Below are 13,106 nucleotides of genomic sequence, written 5' to 3' on the forward strand. Positions count from 1 at the left end.
TCAATTCAGCCTGGCTGAATTAGGTTTCCGTTAGGAAAACTTCAATTCAGCCTGGCTGAATTAGGTTTCCGTTAGGAAAACTTTAATTCAGCCTGGCTGAATTAGGTTTCCGTTAGGAAAACTTTAATTCAGCCTGGCTGAATTAGGTTTCCGTTAGGAAAACTTTAATTCAGCCTGGCTGAATTAGGTTTCCGTTAGGAAAACTTCAATTCAGCCTGGCTGAATTAGGTTTCCGTTAGGAAAACTTCAATTCAGCCTGGCTGAATTAGGTTTCCGTTAGGAAAACTTCAATTCAGCCTGGCTGAATTAGGTTTCCATTAGGAGAACTTCAATTCAGCCTGGCTGAATTAGGTTTTCGTTAGGAGAACTTCAATTCAGCCTGGCTGAATTAGGTTTTCGTTAGGAGAACTTCAATTCAGCCTGGCTGAATTAGGTTTTCGTTAGGAAAACTTCAATTCAGCCTGGCTGAATTAGGTTTCCGTTAGGAAAACTTCAATTCAGCCTGGCTGAATTAGGTTTCCGTTAGGAAAACTTCAATTCAGCCTGGCTGAATTAGGTTTCCGTTAGGAAAACTTCAATTCAGCCTGGCTGAATTAGGTTTCCGTTAGGAAAACTTCAATTCAGCCTGGCTGAATTAGGTTTCCGTTAGGAAAACTTCAATTCAGCCTGGCTGAATTAGGTTTCCGTTAGGAGAACTTCAATTCAGCCTGGCTGAATTAGGTTTCCGTTAGGAGAACTTCAATTCAGCCTGGCTGAATTAGGTTTCCGTTAGGAAAACTTCAATTCAGACTGGCTGAATTAGGTTTCCGTTAGGAAAACTTCAATTCAGCCTGGCTGAATTAGGTTTCCGTTAGGAAAACTTCAATTCAGCCTGGCTGAATTAGGTTTCCGTTAGGAAAACTTCAATTCAGCCTGGCTGAATTAGGTTTCCGTTAGGAAAACTTCAATTCAGCCTGGCTGAATTAGGTTTCCGTTAGGAAAACTTCAATTCAGCCTGGCTGAATTAGGTTTCCGTTAGGAAAACTTCAATTCAGCCTGGCTGAATTAGGTTTCCTTTAGAAAAACTTCAATTCAGCCTGGCTGAATTAGGTTTCTGTTAGGAAAACTTCAATTCAGCCTGGCTGAATTAGGTTTCCGTTAGGAAAACTTCAATTCAGCCTGGCTGAATTAGGTTTTCTTTAGAAAAACTTCAATTCAGCCTGGCTGAATTAGGTTTCCGTTAGGAAAACTTCAATTCAGCCTGGCTGAATTAGGTTTCCGTTAGGAAAACTTCAATTCAGCCTGGCTGAATTAGGTTTCCGTTAGGAAAACTTCAATTCAGCCTGGCTGAATTAGGTTTCCGTTAGGAAAACTTTAATTCAGCCTGGCTGAATTAGGTTTCCGTTAGGAAAACTTCAATTCAGCCTGGCTGAATTAGGTTTCCGTTAGGAAAACTTCAATTCAGCCTGGCTGAATTAGGTTTCCGTTAGGAAAACTTCAATTCAGCCTGGCTGAATTAGGTTTCCGTTAGGAAAACTTCAATTCAGCCTGGCTGAATTAGGTTTCCATTAGGAGAACTTCAATTCAGCCTGGCTGAATTAGGTTTTCGTTAGGAGAACTTCAATTCAGCCTGGCTGAATTAGGTTTTCGTTAGGAGAACTTCAATTCAGCCTGGCTGAATTAGGTTTTCGTTAGGAGAACTTCAATTCAGCCTGGCTGAATTAGGTTTTCGTTAGGAAAACTTCAATTCAGCCTGGCTGAATTAGGTTTCCGTTAGGAAAACTTCAATTCAGCCTGGCTGAATTAGGTTTCCGTTAGGAAAACTTCAATTCAGCCTGGCTGAATTAGGTTTCCGTTAGGAAAACTTCAATTCAGCCTGGCTGAATTAGGTTTCCGTTAGGAAAACTTCAATTCAGCCTGGCTGAATTAGGTTTCCGTTAGGAAAACTTCAATTCAGCCTGGCTGAATTAGGTTTCCGTTAGGAAAACTTCAATTCAGCCTGGCTGAATTAGGTTTCCGTTAGGAAAACTTCAATTCAGCCTGGCTGAATTAGGTTTCCGTTAGGAGAACTTCAATTCAGCCTGGCTGAATTAGGTTTCCGTTAGGAGAACTTCAATTCAGCCTGGCTGAATTAGGTTTCCGTTAGGAAAACTTCAATTCAGACTGGCTGAATTAGGTTCCCGTTAGGAAAACTTCAATTCAGCCTGGCTGAATAAGGTTTCCGTAAGGAAAACTTGAATTCAGCTTAGCTGAATGAGGTTTCCTTTATGAAAACTGCAATTCAGCCTGGCTGAATTAGGTTTCCGTTAGGAAAACTTCAATTCAGCCTGGCTGAATTAGATTTCCGTTAGGAAAACTTCAATTCAGCCTGGCTGAATTAGGTTTCCGTTGTGAAAACTTCAATTCAGCCTGGCTGAATTAGGTTTTCGTTGGGAAAACTTCAATTCAGCCTGGCTGAATTAGGTTTTCGTTAGGAAAACTTCAATTCAGTCTTGCTGAATTAGGTTTTCTTTAAGAAAATTGTAGTTCAGCCTGGCTGAATTAGGTTTAGCTTGGCTGAATATGACTTTTTAGTAATTTTTGAAACTTTTCTTTAAAAACTTACCCCCGCCATAGACTCACTGTCCTCTGTTTCATTACTGGCCACCGAACTGTGATCACCATCGATGCTGGGTGGTATGGGTGAGGGTGTGGGTGCCTTCAACGAGGCCTCTGGAATTCTTAGGGGTTTAGGGGCGATTTTGGGAGGACTCTTAGGGCGCCTCTGAAGCCATTTGTGTTTCAAACACTGTTCAGCTGTCATGCGGGTACTGAAAAACAAAACGTTTGACAGTTATTTTCTTCTCTCGCTGATGGATGGATGCCTAGTCATCCCATACTCACTTCAAGTCTTTTACCAATAATTTCGATATAAAATCTATGCATTCGGGTGAGACGCTGCTAAACGATTCATCCTCAAAATCATATTTGGCTATGGTCACATTGGCCATAGTTTCAATATCGGTTTCCCCCATAAACGGTGAGAGGCCAGAAATTCTGCAGCAGCAACATTTCAAGTGGCAAAAGCAGACGGAAAATAGTTTCCATTTCGAAAGGAGACGTGGTTAAGTTGAGGGCGGAAAATTGAAGCAGAAGTAACAGTGTCGTTGTTGTATTGTTTTGGTCGAATGATGAAGACATGCATAGAGGAGGAGGAGAAGGATAAAAATCATTGTTGCCATGACCAAACGTTAGAAGAATGTAATTATGTTGTTGTAACATGGTTGTAGTTAAAGTTGGTCATTCCATTGTTGTTGTTGTTGTCATTGTTGTAAGAATTGTTGTTAAGTCATTTTTGTTAATAGCCAAAAGTAATGAAAATTGGGATTTTGTTGGGTTTTGTTGAAGTTGTTGTGGGGTCCAAAGTTCGTTGATGTTGACGGAAGGATGTAACGTAACGTAAGGAATGAAAGAAAGATGGAATAAAACGAAATAAAAAATTAACAGAAATTAACTTAAGAAGCTTAATCTTAAAGCTAAAGACTTTTATGGTGAACCAAAGCAATCAAAAAGAAATTTGAAGATAGAAGGGAAAGAGCAAAGAGGGAGATGAGGAATTCAAGGAAACTTCTGTTTAGCCAGGCTGAAGTGAGTTTCACCTTTGGAAACCTCTACTCAGGCAGGCGGAATTGAATGTTTTTTTATAAATTTCCATACTTCCCTCCTCTCATCTTTTCCGTAATTATTTAATTTAATCAAGAAGCCTTTTTCAAAATTTCTTGGGCTGAGATTCGTATCCAAAACCAATGAAATATTTTTAATTAGATTTCTTAACCACTCCGCAATGCTAACTCAATATCATTTCATCGGTTATTTGTTAATCAATGTCTTAATAACGAATCAATGGAAACCAAATTAGCGGGAATGAATTTTCACCCAAAGAAATTGCTCTTCCCCTTATTACCAGGGCAACCATTTTTTAATTAAACAGATTTGTTTTTAATTAGGTTTTAATTTGATTGGATTTTTTCTTCGTTCTCCGACCCTTAACAAGTTATGGTTTCAGCATTTACTTACAGAACATATGTAATAACTCCCACACTCCACATATCTGTGCTATAGGAGATGCAATCAAAGTTAACAACTTCAGGAGCCACAAATTCCGGTGTACCAAAAAGGATCTGTTTGGAAAGAAAATTAACAAAAAAAGAACACACAAATTGTTATTGTTATTCAGCCAAGTTGGGGATGGTATGGCTGATTGCCACAGCAACAGCAGCAGGGTAACCAAGACCAACTACGTGTTATTTCATTTACATTCTGATTTGTAATCTTGAGTTTATGGCATTTTTCCCTGAGATTTTATTTTAATTATGAAACACCCCATTGTCATTGTCATATGTGGTGGTTGTGTTAAAGAAGTCGAATGTCTTACAGGTTGTGATTAAGAAGAACAATTGTGTTTAAATTAACAATATAGTCAGGGAAATTCGAAAAGGAGCAGGAAAATGTTGTTCAGCTACGCTGAATTATAGCTTTCCAAAGAGAAACCTAATTCAGCTAAGCTAAATTGCAGTTTTCTTTAAGGAAACCTTATTCAGCTAAGCTGAATTGCAGTTTTCTTTAAGGAAACCTCATTCCGCTAAGCTGAATTGCAGATTTCCTAAAGGAAACCTAATTCAGCTAAGCTGAATTGCAGTTTTCTTTAAGGAAACCTTATTCAGCTAAGCTGAATTGCAGTTTTCTTTAAGGAAACCTCATTCCGCTAAGCTGAATTGCAGATTTTCTAAAGGAAACCTAATTCAGCTAAGCTGACTTGCATATTTCCTACAGGAAACCTAATTCAGCTAAGCTGAATTGCAGATTTCTTAATATAAACCCTATTCAGCTGAGCTTAATTGTAGTTTTCTTAATAGAAACCTTATTCAGCTGAGCTGAATTGCAGATTTCTTAATAGAAACCTTATTCAGCTGAACTGATTTACAGATTTCTTAATATAAACCTTATTCAGCTGAGCTTAATTGTAGTTTTCTTAATAGAAACCTAATTCAGCTAAGCTGAATTGCGGATTTCCTAAATAAAACTTAATTCAGCTTGGCTGAATTAAAGATGTACTACGGAAACCTTAATTCAGCCAAGCTGAATTGCAGATTTCCTAACGGAAACCTAATTCAGCTAAGCTAAATTTCAGATTTCCTCAAGGAAACCTAATTCAGCTAAACTGAATTGCAGATTTCCTCAAGGAAACCTAATTCAGCTAAGCTGAATTGTAGATTTCCTTAAGGAACCCTTATTCAGCTATGCTGAATTGCAGATTTCCTAAAATAAACCTAATTCAGCCAAGCTGAATTGCAGATTTCATAAAGAAAAACCCAAATCAGCTAAGCTGAATTGCTGATTTCCTAAAGGAAACCTAATTCAGCTAAGCTGAATTGCTGATTTCCTAAAGGAAACCTAATTCAGCTAAGCTGAATTGCAGATTTCCTAAAGGAAACCTAATTCAGCTAAGCTAAATTGCAGATTTCCTAAAGGAAACCTCATTCAGCTAAGCTACATTTCAGATTTCCTAAAGGAAACCTAATTCAGCTAAGCTAAATTTCAGATTTCCTAAATAAAACTTAATTCAGCTTGGCTGAATTGAAGATGTACTACGGAAACCTGATTCAGCTGAGCTTAATTGCAGATTTCCTAAAGGAAACCTAATTCAGCTGAGCTGAATTGCAGATTTCCTAAAGGAAACTTAATTCAGCTAAGCTAAATATTAGATTTCCTTAAGAAAACCCAATTCAGCTAAGCTGAATTGCAGATTTCCTAAAGTAAACCTAATTCAGCTAAGCTGAATTGCAGATTTCCTAAAGGGAACCCAATTCAGCTAAGCTAAATTGCAAATTTCCTAAAGGAAATCTAATTCAGCTAAGGTGAAATTCATCTTTCATAAAGAAAAATCCAGTTGGTGTCCATTTACTAGGTGTCGTGAGTGTCAATATGTTTTGTTAAGCAAAAATGTTAATTTAGTTTTCATTCTTGTCACTTAACACCCCCTTAACTTGTGCGACACTAAAGCTCAACAGATATAATATTACAAATCGAGAAAGTTATGTGTTAAACACTCACAAAAACAGGTATTAACCCGCAATCCTACAGACGTTTCTCCGGTCCATAAATTCCCCTCTCAGATTAACATAACAAAGAAATTCCTTAGAAAAGGAATTAAAACATTTTCAATTAGCTATGAAAAACCACTCACAACAGTCAACTTTTTTTAAAACCCAAATAACACAACTCTTTTATGATTGAACATAAAATGTGGCAAACAAATTCATTCCTCTTCATATGTGTGTATGTGGATTACAACAACTGTATTCATTACAACCCTCATCACCACCTCAAACAAATCACACGTTCTGCGGTTTCTGTCCGGAAAATTGTAATTGACTGGGGTTTATGTCGACATTTAATTACCTGTAATTTCTTGTTGGGATCAAATTTTCTTGCCAAACCGAAATCTATGATTTTAATGCGGTTACCTTCCTGGGTTAGGCATAAAATGTTTTCAGGTTTCAAATCAAGATGCAAGATATTGTTGCGGTGTATAAATTCCATGGCTTCACACACTTGGCGTATAAAGACAACACAGACACGTTCGGTTAAGACAAATTCATCGTCGACAACACGATCAAACAGTTCACCTCCTTCTACTCTGCAAAAAAGAAGAACAAAAAAACGAAAGGGAAGAGAATAAAAAGGGAAGCAAATAAGGATTTTTGAAGTTGAATTCAAGTTTTCCTAATGGAAGGCTAATTAAAATACGCCGAATTAAAGTTTTCCCAAGGGAAGCTAAGCTAAATGGAAGTTTTCCCAAGGGAAAACTAATTCAGCTAAGATAATTTAAATTTTTCTAAAAAAACCTTTTCTGAATTGAAGTTTTCCTAAAAGAAACCTTATTCAGCCAGGCTAAATTGAAGATTTCTTATGGAAACTTTGATTCAGCTAAGCTAAATTGCAGATTTCCTATGGCAACTTCTATTCAGCTAAGCTGAATTAGTGATTTCCTATGGAAACTTCTATTCAGCTAAGCTGAATTGCAGATTTCCTATGGAAACTTCTATTCAGCTAAGCTTCATTGCAGATTTCCTATGGAAACTTCTATTCAGCTAAGCTGAATTGAAGATTTCCTATGGAAACTTCTATTCAGCTAACCAGAATTGAAGATTTCCTATGAAAACTTCTATTCAGCTAAGCAGAATTGAAGATTTTCTATAGAAACTTATATTCAGCTAAGCTGAATTGCAGATTTCTTATGGAAACTTCTATTCTGCTAAACTGAATTGAAGTTTTCTTAACGAAAACCTTATTCAGTCAGGCTTTATTGAAGATTTCCTATGGAAACTTCTATTCACCTATGCTATTAGTTATGCTGAATTACAGATTTCCTATGGAAACTTCTATTCAGCTAAGCTGAATTGAAGATTTTCCATGGAAACTTCTATTCAGCTAAGCTAAATTGAAGATTTCCTATGGAAACTTCTATTCAGCTAAGCTAAAATGCAGATTTCCTATGGAAACTTCTATTCAGCTAAGCTGAATTGAAGATTTCCTATGGAAACTTCTATTCAGCTAAGCTGAATTGAAGATTTCCTATGGAAACTTATATTCTGCTAAGCTGAATTGAAGATTTCCTAACGGAGACCTTATTCAGTAAGGCTTTATTGTAGATTTCTTATGGAAATTTCTATTCAGCTATGCTGAATTAAAGATTTCCTATTAGTTATGCTGAATTGAAGATTTCCTATGGAAACTTTTATTCAGCTATGCTGAATTGAAGATTTCCTATGGAAACTTCTATTCAGATAAGCTGAATTGAAGATTTCCAGTGGAAACTTCAATTCAGCTAAACTGGATTGAAGATTTCCTATGAAAACTTCTATTCAGCTAAGCTGAATTGAAGATTTCCAGTGAATACTTCTATTCAGCTAAGCTGAATTGATGATTTCCAGTGGAAACTTCTATTCAGCTAAGCTGGATTGAAGATTTCCTATGGAAACTTCTATTCAGCTAAGCTGAATTGCAGATTTTCTATGGAGACTTCTATTCAGCAATGCTGAATTGAAGATTTCCTATGGAAACTTCTATTCAGCTAAGCTGAATTGAAGATTTCCTATGGAAATTTCTATTTAGCTAAGCTGAATTGCAGATTTTCTATGGAAACTTCTATTCAGCGAAGCTGAATTGAAGATTTCCTATGGAAACTTTTATTCAGCTAAGCTGAATTAAAGTTTTCCTAACGGAGCCCTTATTCAGTCAGGCTTTATTGAAGATTTCCTATGGAAACTTACATTCAGCTATGCAGAATTAAAGATTTCCTATGGAAACTTCTATTCAGCTATGGTTTCCATAGGTAATCTTTCATTCAGCGTAGCTGAATAAAGGTTTGCTTAGGAAATCTTTCATTCAGCGTAGCTGAATAAAGGTTTGCTTAGGAAATCTTTCATTCAGCGTAGCTGAACAAAGGTTTCCATAGGAAATATTTGATTCAGCATAGCTGATTTAAGGTTTCCATAGGAAATATTTGATTCAGCTTAGCTGAATTAAGTTTCCAATAGGAAATGTTTCATTCAGCTTAGCTGAATTATGGTTGCCATAGAAAATCTTTCGTTCAGCGTAGCTGAATTAAGGTTTCCATAGGAAATCATTTATTCAGCTTAGCTGAATTAAGGTTTCCATATGAAATATTTTATTTAGCTTTGCTGAATTAACGTTTCCATCGGAAATCTTTCATTCAGCTTAGCTGAATTAAGGTTTCCATAGTAAATATTTTATTTAGCTTAGCTGAACAATTTTAGAGATTGAAATATTCGATATTCAGCTGCATAAAACTTACTCTAAACGTGCCTTTGTTTCTGTTATAGTTTCGTTTATTTCTTTTCCTTGTGGGTTTGTCCACATGAACCACATAGAGGGGACCATGATGGACATTTACTGTCACTAATATATTAAAAGCTTTTTTAATGTTCTTGCAAAGTAAGAGCAGACACATTTTAGACTATTTGAAAGCAAAGTTGTGCCATGGACGTATGGAAAAGAACTGAGTAGCTTCGTAAAACTAAAACTTTTGTTTCAGCCTTAATGCTCTTGCCTATTCGAATACTTAGCCCAAGGGTCAATGAATTAGTTTTTGCATTGGGAATTAATTAATTGTGTGGTTGGTGTTGTTGTTTTTACTTACAATTCTTGCACGACACACATCATTTTGTTGTATTCATAGGCGGCATAGAGCTGTGTGATGAGGTGGTGCTGCAAAGAATTCATAATTTCCACTTCTCTCTCGACATTGCGGCGATCCTCTTTCTTGGGGGTAGGTACAAATTTGGCAGCCAATTTGAGACCATTACTTTTATCTTGACATTTGTAGACAACACCAAATTTGCCCCTAGAAATGAATTGACAAAATAAACAAGTAATTATTTGAAAATATGTGCTAATAAATGTCATCCCCCCAAACATACCTTCCCACTTCGCCAAGAATGTCATACAGTTCATGGGCATCCACATCTCTTTGTATTTGAACATCCCGATAAGGAAATGCCGGTTCCAATTCTATAAAGAAAAACAAAAACAACCACAACATTAGCCATTAATTAACAATCTATAGCATCGATTGGAAGCCAAAGTTCCCAAATTCATCGCTATTTGCACAAAATTTGACATAAATAATATTTATTGAATAATTTGTTGAGCAAATCCCAGAAAATATCTTTTTAAGATCGTGTAATTGTTCGCATAATAATTCATAACCACACCACACTGCATCCTCAGCAGCCATGTGAAAATGTCACAGATATGTCATAGCCCCCAAAACACATCATCTTTCTTTCGAATCTATTATCTTTTTGGCCAATTGCAGCAGGATGGTCAATTATTGGCTATGGCTAACCGATCATCCGTCGAGAAATTCAATTGAAAAGTGAAATGATGAACATGAAATTAATGAAATCGCTTAAAAGTTTTGAAGGTTCAATCGTGATTTGTGATAACACTAATTGTGGTGGTGGTGGGCTGATTTATATGGGACAGCTGGTTGGTTGCTCATTGAAAGGCTATAAATGCCAACGGTTATGTGGTCGATTGGCCAAAATGATGAATATTTACAACAAATTGTTTGATTAGCAAAATGCTTAAAAAGAGATAAAAGGCAATTTTTCAAAATATAAAATATTGAAATTTATATGAAATAATTCAGCACAGCTGAATTTCTTTATTCAACCAGGATGAATTGATGTTTTTCTAACGGAAACCTAATTAGGCTCAGTTGAATTGAATTTTTCTTAACGGAAACCCAATTCCTGACGGAAACCTTATTCAGCTTAGCTGAATAGAAGTTTTCCTAACAGAAACCATATTTAGCTAAAGGGAAATCTAATTCAGCTAAGCTGAGTTGAAGTTTTCCTAACGGGAACCTCATTAAGCTTAGCTGAGTTGAAGATTTCTTAAGGGAAACATTACTCAGCCAAGCAGAATTGAAGTTTTCCTAACGGAAACCTAATTCAGCTATGCGTAATAGAAGTTTTCCTAACGGAAACCTTATTCAGCTAAAGGGGAATCTAATTCAGCCAAGCGGAATTGGAGTTTTCCTAACGGAATCCTATTTCAGCCAAGCTGAATCGAAGTTTTCCTATCGGAAACCTAATTCAGCTAAGCTGAATCTCATTGAGCTTAGCTGAGTTGAAGTTTTCTTAAGGGAAACATTACTGAGCCAAGCAGAATTGAAGTTTTCCTAACGGAAACCTAATTCAGCTAAGCTGAAACGAAATTTTCTTAACGGAAACCTTATTCAGCTAAAGGGAAATCTAATTCAGCTAAGCTGAATTAAAGTTTTCTTAACGGAATCCTAATTCAGCTAAGCTGACTTGAAGTTTTCCTAACGGAAACCTAATTCAGCTAAGCTGACTTGAAGTTTTCCTAACGGAAACCTAATTCAGCTAAGCTGACTTGAAGTTTTCATAACGGAAACCTAATTCAGCTTAGCTGAATAGAAGTTTTCTTAAGGGAAACCTTATTCAGCTAAGCAGAAATGAATTTTTCGTAACGGAAACCTAATTCAGCTAAGCTGAATAAAACGAAAACAGCTAAGCTGAATTGAAGTTTTCCTAACGGAAACCTAATTCAGCTAAGCTGAATTGAAGCTTTCCTAACGAAAACCTAATTCAGCTAATCTGAATAGAAGATTTCCTAACGGAAACCTAATTCAGCTAAGCAGAATTGAAGTTTTCCTAACGGAAACCTTATTCAGCTAAGCAGAATTGAAGCTTTCGTAAAGGAAACCTAAATCAGCTAAGGTGAATTGAAGTTTTATTAAAGGAAGCCTATATCAGCTAAGCTGAATTGAAGTTTTCCTAAGGGAAACCTAATTCAGCAGAGCTAAATTAAAGTTTTCCTAATGGAAACCTAATTCAGCTGAGCTGAATTGAAGTTTTCCTAACGTAAACCTAATTCAGCTAAGCTGAATTGAAGTTTTCTTAACGTAAACCTAATTCAGCTGAGCTAAATTAAAGTTTTCCTAATGGAAACCTAATTCAGCAGAGCTAAATTAAAGTTTCCCTAACGGGAACCTAAATCACCTAAGCTGAATCCAAGTTTTCCTATCGGAAACCTAATTCAGCTAAGCTGACTTGAAGTTTTCATAACGGAAACCTAATTCAGCTTAGCTGAATAGAAGTTTTCTTAAGGGAAATCTAATTCAGCTAAGCTGAGTTGAAGTTTTCGTAACGGAAACCTAATTCAGCTAAGCTGAATAAAACGAAAACAGCTAAGCTGAATTGAAGTTTTCCTAACGGAAACCTAATTCAGCTAAGCTGAATTGAAGCTTTCCTAACGGAAACCTAATTCAGCTAATCTGAATAGAAGATTTCCTAACGGAAACCTAATTCAGCTAAGCAGAATTGAAGTTTTCCTAACGGAAACCTTATTCAGCTAAGCAGAATTGAAGCTTTCGTAAAGGAAACCTAAATCAGCTAAGCTGAATTGAAGTTTTATTAAAGGAAGTCTAATTCAGCTAAGCTGAATTGAAGTTTTCCTAACGTATTCCTAATTCAGCTAAGGTGAATTGAACTGTTCCTAACGGAAACCAAATTCAGCTAAGCTGAATTAAAGTTTTCTTAACGGAAACCTAATTCAGCTAAGCTGAATTGAATTTGTTCTAACCGAAAACTAATTCAGCTATGCTGAATTGAAGTTTTCCTAACCGAAATCTTATTCAGCTACGCTGAATTGAAGTTTTCTTAACCGAAACCTAATTTAGTATAGCTGAATTGAAGCCTTACGAACGGAAACCTAATTCAGCTAAGCTGAATTGAAGTTTTTCTAACGGAAATCTAATTCAGCTTAGATGAATTGAAGTTCTTCTAAAGGGAAACTTCACTCACCTAAGCTAAATTGAAATTTTCCTAACGAAAACCTAATTCAGCTTAGCTGAATTGAAGTTTTCCTAACGGAAGCCTAATTCAGCTAAGCTGAATAGAACTTAAACTTTATTCAGCTAAAGGGAAATCTAATTCAGCTTAACTAAATTGCAGTTTTCCAACGGAAACCTCACTCAGCTAAAGAGATATCTAATTCAGCTAAGATGAATTGAAGTTTTCCAAACTTAAACCTAATTCAGCTAAGCTGAATTGGAGTTTTCCTAACGGATCCCTAATTCAGGCGAACTAAATCGAAGTTTTCTTAACGGAAGCCTAATTCAGCTAATCTGAATAGAACGGAAACCCTATTCAGCTAAAGGGAAATCTTCTTCAGGTTAACTAAATTGCAGTTTTCTAACGGAAACCTAACTCAGTTAAAGAGATGTCTAATTAAGCTAAGATGAATTGAAGTTTTCCAAACGAAAACCTAATTCAGCAAAGCTGAATTGAAGATGTCCTAATGGAAACCTAATTCAGCTAATTGAATTGAAGTATTCCTAACGGAAACCTAATTCAGCTAAGCTGAACTGAAGTTTTCCTAACGGAAACCTAATTCAGTAAAGCTGAATTGAAGATTTCCTAAAGGAAACCTAATTCAGCTAAGCTGAATTGAAGTTTTCTTAAAGAAAACCTTATTCAGCAAAGCTAAATTCAAGATTTCCTAACAGAAAGCTAATTCAGCTAAGATGA

At 36.2% G+C, this 13,106-nt stretch overlaps 1 protein-coding gene across 16 annotated transcripts in view; it reads right to left on the bottom strand.

The window, feature by feature from the left end:
* The window catches only part of sqa (spaghetti-squash activator), a 145,505-nt gene that overhangs the window by 15,746 nt on the left and 116,653 nt on the right, over nt 1-13,106 (bottom strand). For all 16 annotated transcript variants that reach the window (XM_073957741.1, XM_073957743.1, XM_073957731.1 and 13 more), the window contains 6 exons: nt 9,465-9,555; nt 9,185-9,388; nt 6,421-6,658; nt 4,036-4,139; nt 2,863-3,015; nt 2,585-2,789 (listed from right to left, as the gene is read on the bottom strand). In XM_073957741.1, coding sequence (XP_073813842.1) covers nt 2,585-2,789; nt 2,863-3,015; nt 4,036-4,139; nt 6,421-6,658; nt 9,185-9,388; nt 9,465-9,555 — 995 coding nt within the window. The remainder of the gene's footprint in view (nt 1-2,584; nt 2,790-2,862; nt 3,016-4,035; nt 4,140-6,420; nt 6,659-9,184; nt 9,389-9,464; nt 9,556-13,106) is intronic.

This window comes from Musca autumnalis, unplaced genomic scaffold (genome assembly GCF_047663935.1).
Source record: "Musca autumnalis isolate F117 unplaced genomic scaffold, ASM4766393v1 scaffold_5, whole genome shotgun sequence".
NCBI classification, from domain to species: domain Eukaryota; kingdom Metazoa; phylum Arthropoda; class Insecta; order Diptera; family Muscidae; genus Musca; species Musca autumnalis.